Here is a 21,885-nt window from a genome sequence, read left to right as displayed (position 1 = left end):
AAAGAACTACTTGACCTCCTTTGAATCTTGCGGTAATGGAAACTACATTTGTAGAACGCATTTCACCAACACAGGATGCGTCAAAACGCATTTCAGATATTTTCGAAATGCAGTCACTGTTGCCACGGCATTTTCGCAAAGATAACATTTCTGTTTTGGTGAAATGGGAACATTCACTTCAGGCAATCAGATAAATATTGGAGAGCGCAGTGGGAATAATTCTCTAATACTTACTCGAAATATTGCCATAGGAGCTTTAACATGCACTTCAGAGGGCAACCGGGAGTTCAGTCTCATTTGATAAGTGACACCTCTGTCAGTGCAGCGCTCCCTCAGTGCGGCACTGGAACCACCGCCCTGATTTTGTGCTTGAGTTCTGGAGTGAGACCTGAACGCACGACCTTCTGACTCAGAGACGAGAGAGTTACCCACTGAGCCACAGCTGACGCTGGTTGGGGAATTTTGTGTCCATGTTCGCCATGAATGTAAATAGCGAGGTGGACGCAAGTCACTGGAGAACGCGAATCTCACCAGCATGATTTGATTTCCGATTTTGCCCACCCTCGCCCGCCCCTCACTCCCGCCCTCCCCCATTCCCCCATCCTCGAGAGTGATGTAACCTTTGAATTATCATAGACCCTTGGAGTGCAGAAGGAGACCATTCAGCCCATCGGGTCTGCACCAACTCTCTGACAGAGTGGCTGGAATTGTACTACCCTGCCGCCTACCACGGGAATCGGAGTGGACATTGGGAAGGTCCGTTGAGTTTGGGCAGGAAGTTATGGATTCGGAAGGCTGGGAAACTCACTTCAATATTTTAACATGCTACTAACATCCCACTGCGAGGAGGCAGTGTCAGAGGGACAGAGCCAGGAGTGGAGGGTGGGAGGGGAGGGTTTGGCGGTGGTGAGTCCTGATTTTGTGGGGAGGAGGGGGAGCATGGGGTGGGATTATCCATGTGCGCGTGGAGGGATTTTCACAAGTGTGGCCTCTGTCTTTGTTATCAGAGATTCCCGATCTCAAGATTCCAGACGTTTATCTGGCCTTGCCCTACCAGCGTGACGTCATGGACCACGCTTCCATTTGACATTGCACCAGGTGTTGGATTGTATGGCGAGAAATGCAAGCATCTGGCATCAGGCGTGAAGAGGGCCCTCGAATGAGGGATGGTGGCACAGTTGTTGCCTCTCACAGTGTCAAGGACCCGGGTTCAATTCCAGCCTTGGGTCGCTGTCTGTGTGGAATTTGCGCATTCTCCCTGTGTCTGCGTGAGTTTCCTCCCACAGTCCAAAGATGTGCAGGATAGATGGACTGGCCACACTAAATTGCGCTTTAATTGCGGGGGGGCTAGTTACGGTAAATACATGGGATTGTGGCCAGTGCGGACTCGATAGGCCGAATGGCCTCCTTCTGCACTGCAGGATTCCAGGAACGGCATCCGTGGCGATGCAGGGATTGAGCTGGAGTTGTAAGGTGGGATTTGAACTAAGAGCCTGCGTGCCTCAGTGATAAGTATGCCACAAAGTGAGCCATGTGTTGTGTGTCACCTACTCAGATGAGATATTTGCTCTGATGATGGAGGCATTATTGAGCTGTAGAATTCCCGACTGTTATTACACTGCCAGCCCAAAACATTGGCAGTACCATCAATGCAAATCCAGCACAATTCTCCCAGTGCGTGTCTGCAAATATTAAACAATGGATACATTGACTCCTAATCTGCTAAAAATGTAAATAAATAAAGGAAGAAACCAGTATTTTCTCGTGCGTGGAAAGAAATGAATAAAACAAAGAAAAGAAGATTAGTTAATATTCAGGATATTAAGATTTGTCTTCGAGTTTTTGGGTTTATTATACATGCCAGAGGCAAACCTTAAGAATCATCCCATTCTACTTTGTGATGGTTAATGACATTTTCTGTAACAAAAAGTTTTTGTAATGTGCTGCTGGTCTGTAGATATGACTTTAGTTGCATAAATAACTGTTCAGGAATCATCATTTAGCTGATTTGAAATTCAGTTTATAACTCGCCGTGCAAATGTAAACACATTACTTTGGATTGAAACATATTTAAAATTTTTCTCCCTCGGGTGACGTGGTTTCTTTGCTGCTCTCTGCTGGTCTTCGCAATGATTAGAGACCGTTACACCGAGCAGAAAAGGGCCAAAAGCTGCCAGAATCTTCATCGTAAGGGGGCGTCACGGTGGCACAATGGTTAGCATGGCTGCCTCACAGCACTAATTCTGACCTTGGGTGTCTGTCTGTCTGTCTGGAGTTTGCACACTCTCCCCATGTCTGCGTGGATTCCCTCCAGGTGCTCCGGTTTCTTCCCACCGTCCAAAAATGGATCCCTCAATGTCCTTTAGGGAAGGAAAGCTGCCATCCTTACTTTGTCTGGGCTGTATCTGACCCCAGAACCACAGTAATGTGGTTGACTTTCAACCGCCCTCCAAGGTCAACTAGGAATGGGCAATAAATGCTGGCCAGCCAGCGACACCCGTGTCCTACAAATGAATAAAGGCTAGGTGGATTGGCCATGCTAAATTGTCCCTGAGTGTCCCAAGATGTGTAGTTTAGGGAAATTAGCCATGGTAAATGTGTGGGTTATGGGGATAGGGCAGGGAGAGGGCATGGGTAAGATATTGGGCCTCACTCATCCCAAAACCGTAAATATCCTGCCCAAGGTCAATGGACCTTCCCATTTTCCGCTCCGATTCTCGTGGTGGGTGGGGTGGTAAAATTCCGGCCACTCTGTCAGAGAGTCAGTGTAGACTCGATGGACCAAATGGCCTCATTCTGCACTGTAAGGGTTCTATGATAATTCATTGAGGCCACAACCCCATACCCAATGCCCACCACCAACTATTGGGAAGTTCAGATAGCTTGCCAAAACTCTCAGCCTAGCTCACTGCAGAATGGCCACTGAGGGGAGATGGGATTTGTACCCCAGTCTTGTATCGAGGGGAGAAGTTGAATTAGTGAATAATGAATTCTGCTCTTTTTGTTCTTTTGCAGCTCAGCGGGTTTGTCTACGCGTGTTACGTCAGCAAAGTCTTTATGGAGGAGGAAGACAGCTGTAAGTATCTGGAATATTTCTCACTGGATGAACCATAGCCTTTAGTAACACTGAGGGGGGGGACACCACGGGGACAATCGTAAATTCACTCTCTTGTCAGGAAGCCTATTGGATCGGGGGGGGGAGGGCATCAGTTATACCACCACCCTCACCAACTAATAATGCTCGCCACAGATGGTGCACGGAGGTGATGCCTAGTGGCATTGTCGCTAGACTATTAATTCAGAAAGTCAGCTAATGTTCTGGGGACCCAGGTTCGAATCCCACCACGGCAGATAGTGGAATTTGAATTCCATTAAATATATCTGGAATTAAGGATTTGATAATCATGAAACATTGTTGATTGTTGGAAAAACCCATCTGCTTCACTTATGTACCTGAGGGAAGGGAATCTGCCATCCTTACCTGTTCTGACCTATGTGTGACTCCAGAGCTACAGCAATGTGGTTGACCCTCAACTGCTCTCGGGCAACTCAGGATGGGCAATAACTGCTGGCCAGCCAGCAATGCCCATGTCCCATGAATGAATAAAAAAAGGCAGTATTCTCAGACAAGGCCAGTTCAAAATCCTATCAGTTTCTCAATGCATGGGTGAGGTTCAAATTCCTCCCCAATTTCTAATACACAAGCAACACTTTGAGGCAGCAATTCCCTCAAAGGTAATGAATGATTAAAGGTGTTATGCAACATACAAACATTTGAACAAGAAGTAGGCTTCTCAAGCCTGCTCTGCCCTTCAATGAGATATTTGCTGATCTGATTGTAATCTCATCTCCACATTGCCACCCATCCTTCACCCCTTTGTTAATCAAGAATCTATTTATCTCTGCCTTAAGAATATTCTAAGGCTCTGCCTCCACCACCTTTTCAGGAAGAGAGTTCTAAGATGTGCATTCCTCTGAGAGAAGAGAATTCTCCTCATCTCTGTTTTGAATGGATGATCCCTTATTTTTAAACTGTGACCCCCACAGTTTTAGATTTTCCCACCAGGAAAAACATTCTTTCCACATCCACCCTGTCAGGACCCCTCAAGATCTTACATATTCCATTCATGTCACCTCTGACTCTTCTAAGCTCCAGTGGATACGAGCCAGCCTGTCCAACTTTTCCTCAGAAGGCAGCCCACCCATTCCAGATATTAGTCTAGTAAATGTAGAAGTATTGGGTTGCAATAACTGGCAACCAGGGACTAACAGCAATAGGGGTTTCTTGAGAATGCTGCGCAGCTCTTAACACGCTATGTGTCTGCCCACACCCAGAGGAGAACTCCCACGCTCCCAACATGTGGCCCCACCATCCCAGCATCCACATGACCACTCAGTCTACAGTAAATTTTCTCTGAACTGCATCCAACACATCTACATCTTGCCTGAAGCTGTGATGTAGTGGTATTGTCACTGGTCTAGTAATCCAGAGAGCCAGGATAATGTCCTGGGCACCTGGGTTCAAATCCCACCATGTCAGATAGTGGAATTTGAATTCAATAAAAATCTGGAATTAAGAATCTACTGATGACCATGAAACCATTGTTGATTGTCAGAGAAACCTATCTGGTTCACTGATGTCCTTTAGGAAATCCAGCATCCTCACCGGCCTGGCCTACATGTGACTCCAGAGCCACAGCAATTCTCTTGATTCTTAAATGCCCTCAGACATGGGCAATAAATGTCAGCCCAGCCAGCCAACATCCCATGAACAAATAATTAACAACTCCACATGTGCCTCTTACCTATGCCCTGTATAACTTCATACTTTTGTGATCAATTCCCTTCACAATAAATGATAGCATTCCATTAGCTTTCCTAATTACTTTATTTACTAACCTTTTGCGCTTCGTGCTCAGACACCCAGATCCCTCTGCAATCTCGTATAATGGCTGGAGTTCTCCTACATTCACATGTCGCCACCACTGCAAGCAAGGACAGAGAATTTGGCGCGCCACCAAATCTCCATTCACTGCAGTGGGATCGGAGAATCCCATCGGCATGAGTGGTCAGAGAATTCCAGCCTTATGTTTCTTTTTTCGAATGCAGATTGTTGCTTTTATCAGACTTTCAGAGTCTGTCAACGCAGCCTGACCTTCTCACACAATGACTCCAATTACATCAACTGAAATATTTCCACAAGATAGAAACGTGAAAATATAAGCAGCAACTGTGTTGTGTATTACACCGAGTATGGCTAATACACGCTTAACTGTTCGTAGCTATTATTAAACCAACTTAATTTACACCTTCCCAATAGAGGGGGCAGCAGAGAGGGCAATATAACAAAATGCTTGACTATTACAATAATACAATAAGAAGTCTCAGAACACCAACAGCAGTCTCACAACAAGGTGGCACGGTAGCACACTGTTTAGCACTGCTGCTTCACAGCTGCAGGGACCTGGGTTTGATTCCCGGCTGTGTGGAGTTTGCACATTCTCCCTGTGTCTGCGTGGGTTTCCTCTGGGTGCTCCGGTTTCCTCCCACAGTCCAAAGGTACGCGGGTTAGGTTAATTGGCCATGCTAAATTGCCCCTTAGTGTCCCAGGTTATGTAGGTTAGAGGGATTAGCAGGTAATATATGGGGATAGGGCCTGGGTGGGATTGTGGTCGGTGCAGACTTGATGGGCCGAATGGCCTCTTTCTGCACTGTAGGGTTTCTATGATTTCTATGACCAGGTTAAAGTCCACCAGGTTTATTTGGTAGCAATAGCCACAAACATTTGGAGCGCTGTCCCTTCATCAGGTGAGTGAGAGTTCTGCTCACAAACAGGGCAGGTAAAGACACAAACTCAATTTGTAAAATAATGGTTGGAATGCAAGTCCTTACAGACAATCAAATCTTAAGTACCTGCAAAGACTTGCACCCCAAACACCATGCTGCAATCACATTGGCATCTCCACACCATATTACAATAATCACAGGCTTGTTTCGGTGCTGAAGGAGGCCATTCAGCTGCTCCAGTACCTGCTGTCCGGTTCACTTAGCGCTATTCCCCACGTTCTCCCGCAACCTGGCACATTCCTCCTTTTCAGGTAACAGTTTAATTCCCTCTCGAGTGCTTCAATTGAACCACCTCACTCTCAGGGAGACTATTCCACACCCCAAACACACGCTGCGTGAAAATATTCTCCCTCGTGTCACCTTTGCTTCTTTTGTCAATTACTTTCAATCTTTGCCCTCTCATTCGTGATTCTTTTGTGAGTGAGAACAGTTTCCCCACATCTACTCTGTTCAGAGCTCTCTGTCCCATCTCCACTCAGCCTTCTCGACTCCTAACTAACTGCATGTTTGAAAGAAGCAAGGCGTACATTAAACCTTCAAATGATTCACACCCATAATTTCCCAGAATACAACATGACCCAACATCAGCAATACCTCTAGTTCAAAAGGTTGTGTTGTAAATTTGTATACAAATGGCACAGTGGTTAGCACTGCTGCCTCACAGTGCCAGGGACCCAGGTTCGATTCCTGGCTTGAGTCACTGTCTGTGCGGAGTCTGCGCATTCTCCCTGTGTCTGCGTGGGTTTCCTCCCACAGTCTGAAAGATGTGCTGGTTAAGTGTGTTGACCATGTTAAATTCTCCCTCATAGTACCTGAATTTGCTTTTACTGTAAATCTCTGCCTTAAAGATATTCAATGACCCAGCCTCCACTGCCCTCTGGGGAAGAAAATTCCACTGACCATCAACCCTCTGAGTGAAAAAAAAGTCTCCTCATCTCCTTTTTAAATGGAAGGCCCCATGTTTTTAAACTGTGTCCCCTGGTTGTAGTCTCTCCTACAAGGGGAAACAGCATCCTCCCTGTGAAGCCCCCTTAGGATGTTATTTGCTTCAATAAGATAGGGGCAGCACGGTGGCACACTGGTTAGCATTGCTGCTTCACAGAGCCCTGGACCCGAGTTCAATTCTGACCTCGGGTCACTATCTATGTGGAGTTTGTCTCCATTCTCCCCATATCTGTGTGGGTTTCCTCCAGGTGCTCTGTTTCCTCCCATAGTCCAAAAATGCATGGGTTAGGTTGATTGGCCATGCTAAATTGACTCTAGTGTCAGGGGACTGGCAGGGTAAATATGCAGGGTGATGGAAATAGGGCCTGGGTGAGATTGTGGTTGGTGTGGACTCAGTGGGCCAAATGGCCTCCTTCTGCACTGAAGGGATTCTCTGATTCTAAGATCACCTCTAAACTCCAATGGTTCTGGTCCAGTCTGTCCAACCTTTTCTTTGTAAGATAATCCCACCCCCAACCCCCATCCCCCCAGCATCTCAGGCATCAGCGGAATGAACCTTCTGTGAACTCACATTTAAACCCTTTCTTAAATAAAAAGACTAAAACTACACACAGTACTCCAGATGGGGTCCCACCAACCATAACAAAACATCCCCAATTTTATATTCCATTCCCCTTGCAATAAACAATAGCATTCCGTTTCCCTTTCCGATCCCTTGCTGTGCCTGCAGACTAGCATTTCCTGATTTATGTACCAGGACACTCGGACCTCGCTATCTCAGAGTTTTTGTTATGCAGCCATTTTGTGCACAGCGTGATCCCACCAACAGAGCGCTGCCTAAGACACTGTGAGAAATCCCTGCTTTTTTCCGTTTGGAAGAATGCTCAGCCATCCATCGGGTCTAATCGAATATTCAGCCTGAATAACAGTGTAGCACTCGCTCAGCGCTTGGCAGAGAAAGCCTGGACTATTTACTCAAATACCAGAATCAGGCAAACCTTCCGACACGGAGATAACTGAGCCACACTAACATTTAAGTGGTGTCAATTAATGTCAGTTGAGGCAGGATTCTGGGTCCAGTGTTACGAATGAAATCCATTGATATGGGAACACGTTGGGAGATTTATTCCAGCGTGTATCATTCAGTACGGTAGGACCTTTATAAATACAAGCTCTGGAGGTTGTCACCTGTTTCAGCAGTTAAGTGGCAGGCTATTTATTGAATTCTCGACAGTATTCCTGAGAGGTGTCACTAAGTTCCACCATTCCATTTTTAGCTTGTAGAACTGCTGCCTAGACCCAACTCCACTGCCTCACCACAAACAGTCCAATTAACGAGATAAATTAATTGCTTTACTCTCCCTCTGCCACACAGTGCGCAGACGTTAATTACTGGGGTTCTGGAGGCTTCCCATCACTAACAAGCCAAGTATCCTGAGCACCTTACCCCACCCTTATGGCTTTGCTGCATCTGTCTCTGAAATTAGCATTTGTAAGTTGCAAGGAAATCATCCCTGACATTTCCACTCAACAACATCCTGCATTTTTGTAGCAACTTTTAATGTTCCATGGGGACAATTGACAAAGGTTGAACTGAGCCGCATAAGGAGATGTTAGGACAGGAGATGCAAAGGTTTGTTCAAAGAGCTTGGTTTGGAGGGGAGTGAGGGTGGGGGGTGGCGGTGGTGTTGGGCTGGTGGTGGTGATGTTTAAGGAAGGAATTCCAAGGAATGAAACCCAGCCCACTGAGCCGGTGGAGTAGTGGTATTGTCACTGGATTCCTAATCCAGTGATCCTGGGGCAAGGTCTGGGGACCCGGGTTCTAATCCCACCATGGCAGATGGTGATATTTGAATCCAATAAAAATTTGGAATTAAGAATCCACTGAGGACCATGAAACCATTATCAATTGTCGTAAAAACCCATCTGGTTCTCTAATGCTCTTGAGGGAAGGAAATCTGGTCTGGCCTACATGTGACTCCAGACCCACAGCACTGTGGTTGACTCTCAAACGCCTTCTGAAGTGGAGGACAGTAAGGGATGGGAATAAATACTGGCCCAACCAGCGATGCCCACATCCCATAAATGAATTTTTAAAATTGCCACAGAACTGTGTGCTTTCTCTGTCAAAGGGCTGGTATAGGCACAAAAGAGAAAATAATCATCTTCTGTGCTGGATTATACTTTGCTTCGTGCTGTGTGACCTGTCATAGAATCATAAAATCTATAGTGCTAAAGGAAGCCATTTGACCCACCAAGTCTGCATCGACAACAATCCCACCCAAGCCCTGTCCTGGTATCTCCATGTATTTACCCCAATAATCCATATATTTACCTTGATAATTCCCCTGACACTAAGGGTCAATATAGCATGGCCAATCCACCTCACCCACACACCCTTGGAGTGTGGGAGGAAACCGGAGCACTCAGAAGAAGTCCTGTCATGGAAGGATAAAGAGATTGTAAAACTCCAGCACCAAGAGGGTAGCACAATTAATCTGGTAGCTCTCCTCAGTATCTCCCTCATCCTTTGACTCTCCCCCATGTGCATTTCTGTACACTTGATATCTACTGATTAACCACTTACTCTGACAGCTGGTTACACACAAGTGTGGGAGGAAGTCAAGAGCAGGTCACAGCCTTGCCCTCTGATTGAGGAATGGTCCAGATGGGGAAGGGGATGAAACCACTTGATGAAGAATTTAAAAAATCAGTACCACAAACCCGTGGGTGTGTCAAATATTTGTTAGGTCTGAATACAGATTTTAAAAAATTCTGACCTAGTTATGCCTGCAGTCATGTGAGATTGTGAATGGTTTTGAACAGTTGTACAATGCTGCATTCTTTTTGTAATTAATTATACCGTAACTTCAAAAAGAAAAGATTTGCATAACCTTTCACAGCCTCAGGTGAGGTTGGTGGCACAATGGCCCAGTGGTGTAGCAGTGTTGCCTCACAGTGCCAGGGACCTGGGTTCAATTCCTGGTTCAGGTCACTGTCTGTGTAGAGTTTGCACACTCTCCCTGTGTCTGCGTTGGTTTCCTCTGGGTGCTCCAGTTTCCTCCCACTATCCAAAAATTTGCAGAATAGGTTGATTGGCTGTTCTAAATTTCCCCTTACTGTTCAGGGGATTAAGAGGGTCAATGGGTGGGGTTACAGGAATAGGACAGGACCTGGGTGGGATTGTTGTTGGTGCAGGCTCGAGGGGCCAAATGGCCTCTTTCTGCACTGCAAGTTCTACAATTCTACGATCTCAAAGCATTTTACAGCCAATGAAGTACGTTTTCTGGTGCAATTAGTGAAGGAAATTCGACAAACATTTTGTGCGCAGCAAGCTCCCAAAACCCGCGAAATGAAAGTCAAATCGTCTTTTTTAATAGTGCTGTCTGAAGAATAAATATTCAGTCAAACATTATTCAGTGTGATTTCTAATTCTGTGATTACAGTATTTATGGAATAGTGAGAGGTGTCTGCTCTCACAGGCAGTTGGTAACGATGCTGTAAGGCTGGGAACTCGGGCTTGTCAATTGAGCTCATTACTGTCAACAGGCCATCAAGGAAAAGTCAAATGTTTTGTCTGTGTGTGTGTGTGTGTGTGTGTGTGTGTGTGTGTGTGTGTGTGTGTGTGTGCGCGTGTGTGTGTGTCTGTGTGTGTGAGTGTGTGTGTGTCTGTGTGTGTGTGAGTGTGTGTGTGTCTGTGTGTGTGTGAGTGTGTGTGTGTATGTGTGAGAGGGTGTGTGTGTGTGTGTGAGAGAGTGTGTGTGTGTATGTGTGTGTGTGTGTGAGTGTGTGTGGGTGTGTGTGTGTGAGGGTGTGTGTGTGTGTCTTTGTCTGTGTGTGAGTGTGTGTGTGTGTGAGTGTGTGAGGGTGTGTGTGTGTGTGTTTCTGTGTGTGTGTGTGAGAGGGTGTGTGTGTCTGTGTGTGAGTGTGTGTGTGAGTGTGTGTATGTGAGGGTGTGTGTGTGTGTGTGTGTGTGTGTGTGTGTGGGTGGGTGTGTGTGTGTGTGTGGGTGGGTGTGTGTGTGAGAGGGTGTGTGTGTGTGTGTGTGGGTGTGTGTGTGAGGGTGTGTGTCTGTGTGTGTGTGTGTGTCTGTCTGTCTGTGTCTGTCTGTGTGTGTGTGTGTGTGTCTGTGTCTGTGTCTGTGTGTGTCTGTGTGTGTGAGAGGGGGTGCATCAAAGTCAGCTGAGGAAAATGGTGACACTCCCTCCACAGTGGAAATGCTCACACTTCTGTCTTGTGCTTCACTCCTGAAGTTCAGACACCAAGTGACGTTTTTGTGACCTTTACCCAGTATAAATCAGATCAAAACGGTGGCAGGAGGATGTCGAAAGAGTGCACTGGCCTTGTTTCAATACTCTTGACAGATTATTCCCAAATGATTGCCAGAACATTCCATAACCCACCCTGTTATTTCCTGTATTGGAAAGTAAAGTTTATTTATTAATGTCATAAGTAGGCTTATATTAACACTGCAGTGAAGTTACTGTGAAAATCTGCTAGTTGCCAGACTCCTGCACCTGTTCGGGCACACTGAGGGAGAATTCAGCATGGCCAATGCACCTAACCAGCACGTCTGTGGACTGTGGGAGGAAACCGGAGCACCTGGAGGAAACCCACGCAATCATGTGGAGAATGTGCAAACTCCACACAGACAGTGACCCAAGCCGGGAATTGAACTCAGGTCTCTGGCACTGTGAGACAGCAGTGCTAACCACTGTGCCACTGCGTCATCATTTTCTGTATAAAATGCAGATTATTGACCTGTAATGTTGGTCCAAAATCCTCACCATCGTCTCTCCTCTCTCAAGCTGCAAACATGTCACTCTTCATCATTAATTGGCTACTCAACTCCTCACTTGTATTGTCGACACCTCCTCACTCTGTAACTGTACCAATCTGACAGGTATGATGTGGAGTTGCTGGCGTTGGACTAGGATAGACACAGCAAGCAGTCTCACAACACCAGATTAAAGTCCAATAGGTTTATTAGGTAGCACAAGCTTTCAGATGTTACCCCGACTGATGAAGGGGCAACACTCTGAAAGCTCATGATGCCTAATAAACCTGTTGGACTTTAACCTGATGTTGTGAGATACTAGTCTTAAAAGTAGTTAGGACCCTGTTGAATGTTCTGTTTTCTGGGCATGCTTGTGTTTTTTAATTCATTCCTGGGACATGGGTGTCACTGGCTGGCCAACATTTATTGCCCATCCCTAGTTGTCCTTGGAGGGCAGTTGAGAGTCAACCACATTGCTGTGGCTCTGGAGTCACATGTAGGCCAGGCCAGGTAAGAACAGCAGATTTCCTTCCTTAAAGGACATTAGTAAACCGGATGGATTTTTCCGACAATCAACAATGGTTTCATGGTCATCAGTAGATTCTTAAGTCTGGATGTATTTATTGAATTTAAATTCCACCATCTGCCGTGGCAGGATTCGAATCCGGGTCCCCAGAACATTCGCTGAGTTTCTGGACTAATAGTCTAGCGGTAATACCAGTTGGTCATCACTTCTCCATAATGTTTGTCCGTAGTGTGCATTTTTCTGTTTGTGTGCACACATGGTTATGCTCTTGTTTATTTGGGTACATCTGTGTGTATGTTTGTGTCTATGTGCAACGTGTATTTGTACATATATCTTTGTGTCTGCACACAAATGACGTCAAACACACGGATTCTAGACTTCAGTCAATTTGGAGAGATATTGTTGGATTTCAACTTGAGAATTTGTTCATTCATTTTCATTGGTGGAAATTATAAATTTCATTGAAGTATGAAAATAATGAGGGAAAGGAATGATGTTCAAATAGTATCCCGTCCCACCTCAAAAATATTCCCAGGTTCTTCACGTTTGGTGAATTGACTTTTGAAATAACCATCGATGGCCAAGAAAATGGGTCAGAAATGTCAGATTCTAAAGCCTCTTGTCACACAACCTTCTCTTCAGTCCTGGTCAAAGGTCGGGGACAGAATGAAGGATTCGCTCTCTTCACAACGTCTAAGGACCTCATACAAACAAAATAGGAGCAGGGGTGGGCCTTTCAGCTCTTTGATCCTGCTTCACCATTCAATCAGGTCATGGCTGATTTGTTTATGTTCTGGGTTCCACACTCCCATCTAACCCCACTAATCTTTGATTTTGTTGCCAAGCAAGAATCTATCAAAAGCAGAATACTGCAGATGCTGGAATCTGAAACAAAAACAGAAAATTCTGGAAAGTCTCAGCAGCTTCTGTGGGGGGAGGATAGAGCCAATGTTTCAATGTCTGGATGACCCTTCATCAGACCTTTGTCAGAGATTCTATCTACCTCCACCATAAAAATATTCAGTAACCCCACTTCCATCACTTTCTGAGGCAGTGAGTTCTGAAGTTGCACTATCCCCTGAGGGAAGAATTTTCTCCTCATTTTTGTCCTACACAGGTAACTCCTAATTTTAAAACAGTGCCCCTTAACTCTGGACTCACCCTCAAGAGGAAGCATCCTTTCCACATCCACCTTACCGCTAACATTCAGGATCTTATATACTTCAATAATGTCACCCCTCATTCTTCTGAACTCCAATGGGAACAAGCCCAGCCTGTCTAACCTTTCCTCATAAGATAATCTGCTTATTCCAGGTATCAACCTAGTAAACCTCCTCTGAACCACCTCCAACACATTTAATTCCTTCCTTAAATAAAGAGACAAAAACTGCACACTGTATTCAAGACCAATGCCCTGTTTAATCTCAGAATAAGGGATCACTCATACAACGCAGAGATGAGGAGAAATTTCTACGCTCAGAGGGGAGCAAATCTGTGGCATTCTTTGCAGTAGAGTGCTGTAGATGCTAGGCTGTTAAGTATGTTTAAGGCTGAGATAGACAGATTTTTAATCAGTAAGGGAATCAAGGGTTATGGGGATGAGGAGAGAAAGTGGAGTTGAGGATTATCATATCAGATCAGCCATGATCTTAATGAATGAGGGCGGAGCAGTTTCGATGGGCTGAATGTCCTACTTCTGTTCCTATGTCCTATGGTCTTACAACTGAAGGCTAACATCCTTACCTTTATTATAAAATCCCTACAATTCAGAAGGAGGCCATTTGGCTCAACAACCTGTACTAACCTAATCACAACCAGGCCCTATCCTTGTAACCCTACGTAATCCCCTTGAGACTAAGGGGCAATCCCACCCAGACCTGTTCCCTGTAATTCCCAGCATTTACCCTGCTAATCCCCCTAACCTACACACCTTGGGACACTAAGGGCCAATTTACCATGGCCAATCCAGCAACCTGCTGTGTGGAGTGTGGGAGGAAACCGGAGCACTCGGAAGAAAGTGGGTTCAGTTCCTCTCTTCATAAAGGATAGCTTTCCATTAGCCTTCTTGATTACATACTATACCTGCATACCAACTTTTTGTGACTCACACATCAGAACACTTCTCTACAACTCAAAATTCTGCTGTCGATTTCCTTTTAGCTAATACGCTGCTTTTTTATTCTTCCTCTCAAAGTCAACTTGAAGCAGAACTTAAGCTCTCAAAGTGGGATGGTGGGATTTGAACTCACTGGATTATTAATTGATTAACACAGCCACAACAGAGATTAACAGTTGCCACGGTGATGACAACACCAATACTCGTTAGATTGTCTCACATTTTTCATGAGGCTGAACGATGCAGAACCACCTCCAGCCTTTGTTAACAGAGAGATTATGGAATAAAATCTTTATTGAACGGATATTGATTAGTGCACCCCAGGGAGATCTCTGAATCACGTCTGCTCCCTGCCCTGTGCCTCTCAGATGTCTTATTTTGATCTCGAATCAATATGACCTGCATCAGTAGGATCCCCTTCCAGAGAAAATCCAAGAATCCTCATATTTCTAATGACAGTTGCTCCAGGATAAGTATCATTGAGTTTTCACATGGAAGAAACATGGGCCTGAAACAGATTTTTATTTTAGTTTCTCCATTTACCAGCTTTCCTCACTTCTCAATGATGAAATCACAAAGTTTTCACACGGAGCATAATGTCAACCCTAGCCTAGCCAATCAGAAAGGAGCTCCATGAAATCATTGACATCGTGGCCACTAAGAGTCACTCAATACATTTACATAATGTCTGTTGATGAAGTGTGAGTCATGATGTGGAGATGCCGGCATTGGATTGGAGTGAACACAATAAGAAGTCTCACAACACCAGATTAAAGTCCAACAGGTTTATTTGGTAGCAAACACCACTAGCTTTCGGCGCGCTACTCCTTCGTCAGGTAAGTGGGAGTTCTGCCCATAAACAGGGCATATAAAGACACAAATTCAATTTATAAAATAATGGTTGGAATGCAAGTCTTTGAGGGTAATCAAGTCTTAAAGGTACAAACAATGTGAGTGGAGTAAGGATTAAGCACAGGTTAAAGAGATATGTATTGTCTCCAGCCAGGACAGTTAGTGAGATTTTGCAACCCAGGCAAGTCATGGGGGTTACAGATAGTGTGACATGAATCCAAGTTCCCAGTTGAGGCCGTCCTCATGTGTGCAGAACTTGGCTTTCAGTTTCTGCTCAGTGAGTCTGCATTGTCATGTGCCATGAAAGCCACCTTGGAGAACGCTTACCCAAAGATCAGAGGCTGATGCCCATGACCACTGAAGATGTTGGCATATTGAGGTGCGAATTTGGTCCCCATGGCTGTTCCGTGTGTCTGGATGAAGAACTGGTTGTTGAAGGTGAAGACATTGTGGCCCAGAATGAAGCGGATGAGTTGTAAAATTGCATCTGGAGACTGGCAGTTGTCGGCGTTGAGTACTGAGGCAGTGGCAGCAATGCCATCGCCGTGGGGGATGCTGGTGTAGAGTGCTGAGACGTCCATTGTGACGGGGAGTGCTCCTGGTTCAACTGCTCCATGTGTGCTGATTATCCATGCACAAGTTCGAACAAGACCTCTGCACCGCACAGGACCTACAGCTGACGCTATACACTAGATACATCGATGGTGTTTTCTTCCTTTCGACTCGTGGTGAGCAAATATCGAAACAACTATATGATGACATCAACAAGTTCCATCCCACCATCAGACTCACCATGGACTACTCTGGAATTGGTTGCATTCATGGACACACGCATCTCCATCAAGGACAGTTATCTCAGCACTTCACTGTACCGCAAGCCCACGGGTAACCTCACCTTGCTCCACTTCTCCAGCTTCCACCCCAAATACGTTAAAGAAGCCATCCCCTATGGACAAGCCCTCCGTATACACTGGATCTACTCAGATGAGTAAGATCGCAACAGACACCTCCAGATGCTGAAAGATGCCCTCATAAGAACAGGATATGGCGCTCGACAGTTCCAATGCGCCACAGCGAAAAACCGCACCGATTTCCTCAGAAGAGCCCTGGCTGATGTTTCCTTGCTCAGTTCAGGGATTCCGACACAACCGTTCTTGTCCCAATGAATCCAACAGCGACTATAAACCAGACACTACTGGGGGCAGGATTTTCACATGGGGGGAGCTCAAGTTAAGAAATTTTCTAACTCAGCAGACCCGTGCCATCGGGTGGTACAGTGGCACAATGATTAATACTGCTGCCTCACAGCGTCAGATACCTGGGTTCGATTCCCAGCAGAGTCTGCACGTTCTTACCATGTCTGCATGGGTTTCCTCCGGGTGCTCTGGTTTCCTCCCACAGTCCAAAAGACATGCTGGTTAGGAGCATTGGCTGTGCTAAATTCTCCCTCAGTGTACCCAAACAGGCACCGAAATGTGGCGACTAGGGGATTTTCGCAATAACTTCATTGCAGTGTTAATGTAAGTCTTATTTGTGACACTAATAAATAAAACAAAAATTTTAAAAACTGCCCTGGTTTGAAAGGTAGATTCAATGTTTGTTCCAGCAATATGGAGGCAGGATTGATTTGGGCTCGCTGATCCTGGAAGCATACCCTAGGCATCCACAGATGTGGGTGAGTGTTGAGGCAGGATTGTTTCAGCAGCTGTTGGACCCTCTAACCCTCCATCGCACTCACTGCCCTCCTTCTCAACTCCTGCACCTAACCCCCATACTCCCTAATACCCAATGCCATCCTCATCGTTAATCGGTCAGTTTCCATCATGGGAAGACCCCAGGAGACATGTGGAGATCTAAAAAAAACTTTTAACAATCTCATACAGCCCTTATACACACACGATAGTGTAAGCACTCCCATTGATGAAATTAATCAAAGCTTTTAAATCTCCTCGGGTAGTTAATCTCTTATAAAAGCAAACAGGCTTCAGACTCCACATCAAAGGCAGATAATCCTTTAATAACCTCCTTAAACTGTTGGTCAAATTATACACTCAGAACAACCTGCTGAGATAATTTTGGCTTTTGAAACTCTGACAAGCATCCATAATGGTATAGTGATAATACTTGGGAAATTTCAAAAAAGACCTATAGTGAAACTACACAAATTGATGGTTTTTTTATGGCCTACACCAGATGGTCTGTCAATCAGAACAATCCAGCAGAGGATTTTTTGTAATTCTCGTTCTCAGCTTCAGAATCTGTGTTTTTTTCATTTTTGAGGGAGCCGGGTTTTTTGATAGATCATTACACTTAAACCGATCTTATCAACCCTTCATGAGAGTTTCCCTCTGTTCCATGAATTCATGACTCCCCCATTGTGGGCCCCTGGACCATCCAAAATGGTTTCTGTTTGAACTCAGCAGTAAATTCAAGTGGTCCCTCTGAGTCTGCATCACCCTACTATGTGAATCATACCCCACTCGCTTAACCTTCCAGGTAAAAATTGGACCTGGGGAATTCCTGATGCTGTGAAAATCTGACCTGAGAATCAAAGTGTATGAGATGTTGAGAGGTGTAGATTGAGTGGATTCCCAGACACTTTCTCCCAGGGCTGAAATGGTTGCTACGAGAGGACACAGGTTTAAGGTGCTGGGGAGTAGGTACAGAGGAGATGTCAGGGGTAAGTTTTTCACTCAGAGGTTGGTGGGTGAGTGGAATCGGCTGCCGATCAGTGGTGGTGGAGGCAAATTCGATAGGGTCTTTTAAGAGACTTCTGGATGAGTACATGGGACTGAATAGGATTGAGGGTTATAGGGTAAGCCTAGTAGGTAGGGATACGATCGGTGCAACTTGTGGGCCGAAGGGCCTGTTTGTGCTGTAGTTTTTCGATGTTCTATGTTAAAGTTGCATCTTTCCATGATATATTTGAATCTCATTTTCCTTCGAAAAATGCAGTAATTACATTAAACAGTTGGAAGGCAGAAGCTGATCTTTCAGAAGTTTAAACGTGAATGCCATCTTGACATAAATAGATGTTAATGATTATCTTTAAGTCATGCAGATGGTCCAGGTACATGCCAGATCCATAGCAGATTAGCTGCCTATTTGGAATTATGTATGTAGAAAGGCAAAGCTCTGTTCCTTTTGCTGTGAGATGCAGCAGCTGCCTTCTGTGAGTTCTGAGGTTTTGAACATTCTTCAAACAGAAACATCGAACTTCCAGCTGAACCACTTTCTGTGCGTCTGCTTTGCTGTGTTATGAATATTCGTCCTGAATAATTAATGCATTCTGCTTGCGTGGGTGAGCATGAAAGATTTCATGGGTCCCCATTGGAGAAAGAGAAGGGAAATCTCTCACTGTCCTGGCTGACATCTATCTCATGACCAACATCGCTAATATAGGTCAAATGGGCCTCTTCCCTAATTACTGGTTGTGTGAAATCTCTATACTAACTGGCTGCCTTGCTTGTGCACTTTGTTAATAAAATGTATCCGGGCTTTTAGGGAGACAAAGGCACTCTTGTAAAATAAACTGTATCTCTCTATCTCTTTTCTTCTATCTCTATCTCTCTCTCAAATCACAAGAAGCTCTCTGTGGGTCTGGGATTCAGTTCCATTCCACAAGCACCTCTCACAGCACAGTGACATAGTGGGTTAGAACTTCTGCCTCACAGTGTCAGGCACTGAGGCTCGATTCCAGACCTGGGTGACTGTCTGACACGTTCTCCCCGTGGGTTTGCCTCCAGATGCTCCGGTTCTTTCTACAGTCTAAAGATGTGTGGGTAAAGATGTGCCAAATTGTCCTTTAGTGTCCAAATATTTGCGGCTTAGGTGGATTGGCCGTGGTAAGTTGCCCATTAGTATCTCAAGATGTGTAGATTAGGGGGATTAGCCATGGTAAATGCATGGAGTTACAGGGGTAGGATCAGGGTGAGATATATCATCGGAGAGTCAGTGCAAACTCAGTGGCCTCCTTCTACATGTAGGGTTCTGTACTGAATGAAGGCAGCATCTGATGTCCTGAAGTATTGTTATCTAACAGGAGGGAGACTCTGTGCCAGTGGTGAGATATATCTGTATGATAAATGACAAGATTTTGCAAGTACTTCAGTGACTGAATAAACGCTTTAGGAAATCTGAAGGCCAGAAAAGGCACTATGTAAATGAAACCTCTTCAGTTTTCTTTCCACCCAGAGGAACAAGAGCAGGCAGTTGGGCTCCTTGAGCCTGCTTCACTATTCAATCCCATCCTGGCCCATCCGCACTTCAGCCCACTATCCCTTATCCATACAAAAATCCGCTGAAATAAAAAAGAAAAATCTGGAAATCCTCAGCGGGTCAGGTAGTGTCTGTGGTGAGAAGAGCAGAGATAATGGGGGTGGTTGTCCCAAAAGTGCTGAATTGATGGGAAAACTGTTCTAAATCCCGACTGTTTTGTCAGTTCAGTTTCTCACCTGAATCTTCACACCCTGTGCATTGAAAAGGTCCCAGTTGTGAATATCATTAAAAACCAGGTGGAGCCGGGTGGGGGGGAGGTTCCAGAACTCTGGCACGTGCAGTGGCCCTGACTTGTCAACCTCCCGATCGCTGGCCAGCCCAGGACCCCCCCATCCGCAGCGCCCATCAATTAGCGCAAAAGAAACTCGCGTGGGTATTATGTTTCTTGCCTTTTAACCGCTCCTGATAGTGACACCGAGAGAGACATCCGTCTCCTGACTTCTACACAGCAGTCTCCAGTGAATGATCCATCTTCAAACAGCAGAACTTCAGAGAAAGTGACTTATTTTCTAGCAGATCCCCGTCTCCAAATCCAGATAGAGAAACAGCTACTTCTCGCTAACAATTCTCAGCTGCCTCTGTCCTGGTTTCTCTGTGTAAACCTAATCCTGTCCTGCCACATGATTTTTCCTGCCTATCAACCTAATGAAACTCCACTTTGGAAAAACTCGGGGGTGGGGGCGGGTGCGGGGGTGGGGGGTGGGGGGGGGGGGGTGTGGGGTGGGGGGAGGTGGGTTGGGGGGGAGCGGGGGGGACACTGCATCAGCCAGATTGAAACAGACACCCTAGCAATATACTTCTGCAGCAACAACATGGACTGCCGGTTACAGACAAAGCGGCGCCAGGTGAATAGATCAGATTGCTAAAAGAAAATCCTGCACAAGAAACATGACACAAATAACTCTCTTAAAGGCACAGCATCATCAGACTTTGGTTCTCACTCCATAGATGCTACCAGACTGCTGAATATTTCCAACTTCTGTTTTCATCTTAATATTTCCAGTGTCTGCAGTAATTTGCTTTTATACAAATCTGTCAACCTCGGGATTGAAAGTTTTAATACATCCTCAACGGCCACAGCCTTTTGCTGGAGCCATTCGCAGATTTCCATGATCAAATGATGAGAACTGCTTCCCAGTTTCCTTTCTCAATGATCTAATTCTCCCATCATTTCTATCTGCTCCATCTGAATCGATTCATTACCTTGGTTAGATTACTGGCTCACAGGGTGGTGTTTAACAGTGGGAAGCTGGAATAATGTCTTTTCCTTTCGCAGGATTTGAGGCCAGACATAAGGTGGGACTTACAGTCCATCAGGGTGGTGAGGCTGTGAGCGCGTCAGTGACTGGGCAGAACTTTGCACCACATTTACCCCGAAACCGGAAAATCCCAGCTGAGGTCAACAGACCTTTCAACCCGTCCCTCACCTGCTATGGTTCCTGTGACAAACATGAAAATTCGCCTGTGTGCATGTGTGTGTGTGTGTGTGTGTGACAGTGTACGTGTAAGTGTATGCGTGTGTGTGTATGTGAGTATATGTACAAGTGTGTGTGTGTGGGTACGTATGTGTGTGCATGTGTGTGTGTGCATGTGTGTGCAAATGTCTGTGTGTATGTGTGTATGTGAGTGTATGTGCGTGAATGTGACTGTGTGTGTGTGTGTGTGTGTGTGCGCGCGCGCGCACGCGTGTGTGTGCGTGTGTGTATATATGTGTGTGTATGTGAGTGTATGTGTGTGAGTGTGACTGTGTGTGTGTGTGTGTGTGTGTGTGTGTGTGTGTGTGCATGTGTATATGTGAGTGTGACTGTGAGTGTGTGTTTGCCATTCCTCCATATTACCAGTGTTCAGAAAACAGGGGCAAAATTTAAATCTCATCTTTCCCAAAACTCTGGTGAGATTGAGTACAGACATCTCTCAGGCTAAAAGAAACATCCAAGACTGGCTGACAGCATCATTTGAAATTTTAATTTTAATATTGACAAGGATGTAGCGGAAGATTGAGATTAATTGGATAACCTCTAACGAGCTGGCATAGGCAGAGTGAGCTGAATGGCCTATGGCACTGTCCTATGACCCTACTGACCGCCAATATAGAATGCTTATTTTTAAATCTTTCTATTGAGCTGGCCAGAGAGGAAAGGGGAGGCACAGTGGTTAGCCAGGGACCTGGGTTCAATTCTGGCTTCAGGTCACTGTCTGTGTGGAGTTTGAATATTCTTCCCGCGTCTGAATGGGTTTCATCCGGATGCTCCGGTTTCCTCCCATACTCCAAAGATGGGCAGGTTAGTGGATTGGCCATGCTAAATTACCCTTTAGTGTCCAACAGATTTGTAGGTTAGCTATTGAAATGCACGGGGTTACAGGGATAGGGTTAGATGTTTGGGTAAAATGGTCTTTCGGAAAATTGGCATAGACTCGATGGGCCAAATGCTCTCAACTGCACTGTAGGGATTCTATGGTTCTATGGTATTTTAAAAAATGCTACATAAATGCAAGTTGTTGTTGTCACAAAACCAGTCTCTCAGAAAGACAACCGACCCAGAT

The 21,885-nt window shown here is 45.4% G+C and overlaps 1 protein-coding gene across 1 annotated transcript in view; it reads left to right on the top strand.

Annotated features, from left to right (window-relative positions):
• The window catches only part of nkain1 (sodium/potassium transporting ATPase interacting 1), a 552,359-nt gene that overhangs the window by 508,231 nt on the left and 22,243 nt on the right, over positions 1-21,885 (top strand). The window contains exon 5 of the mRNA XM_080211300.1: positions 3,016-3,076. Coding sequence (XP_080067426.1) covers positions 3,016-3,076 — 61 coding nt within the window. The remainder of the gene's footprint in view (positions 1-3,015; positions 3,077-21,885) is intronic.

Source organism: Carcharhinus amblyrhynchos, chromosome 24, assembly GCF_965287045.1.
Source record: "Carcharhinus amblyrhynchos chromosome 24, sCarAmb.v2.hapA, whole genome shotgun sequence".
Classification (NCBI taxonomy): domain Eukaryota; kingdom Metazoa; phylum Chordata; class Chondrichthyes; order Carcharhiniformes; family Carcharhinidae; genus Carcharhinus; species Carcharhinus amblyrhynchos.
The sequence above is the reverse complement of the archived record's forward strand: the minus strand, read 5'-3'. Positions and strand labels throughout refer to the sequence as shown.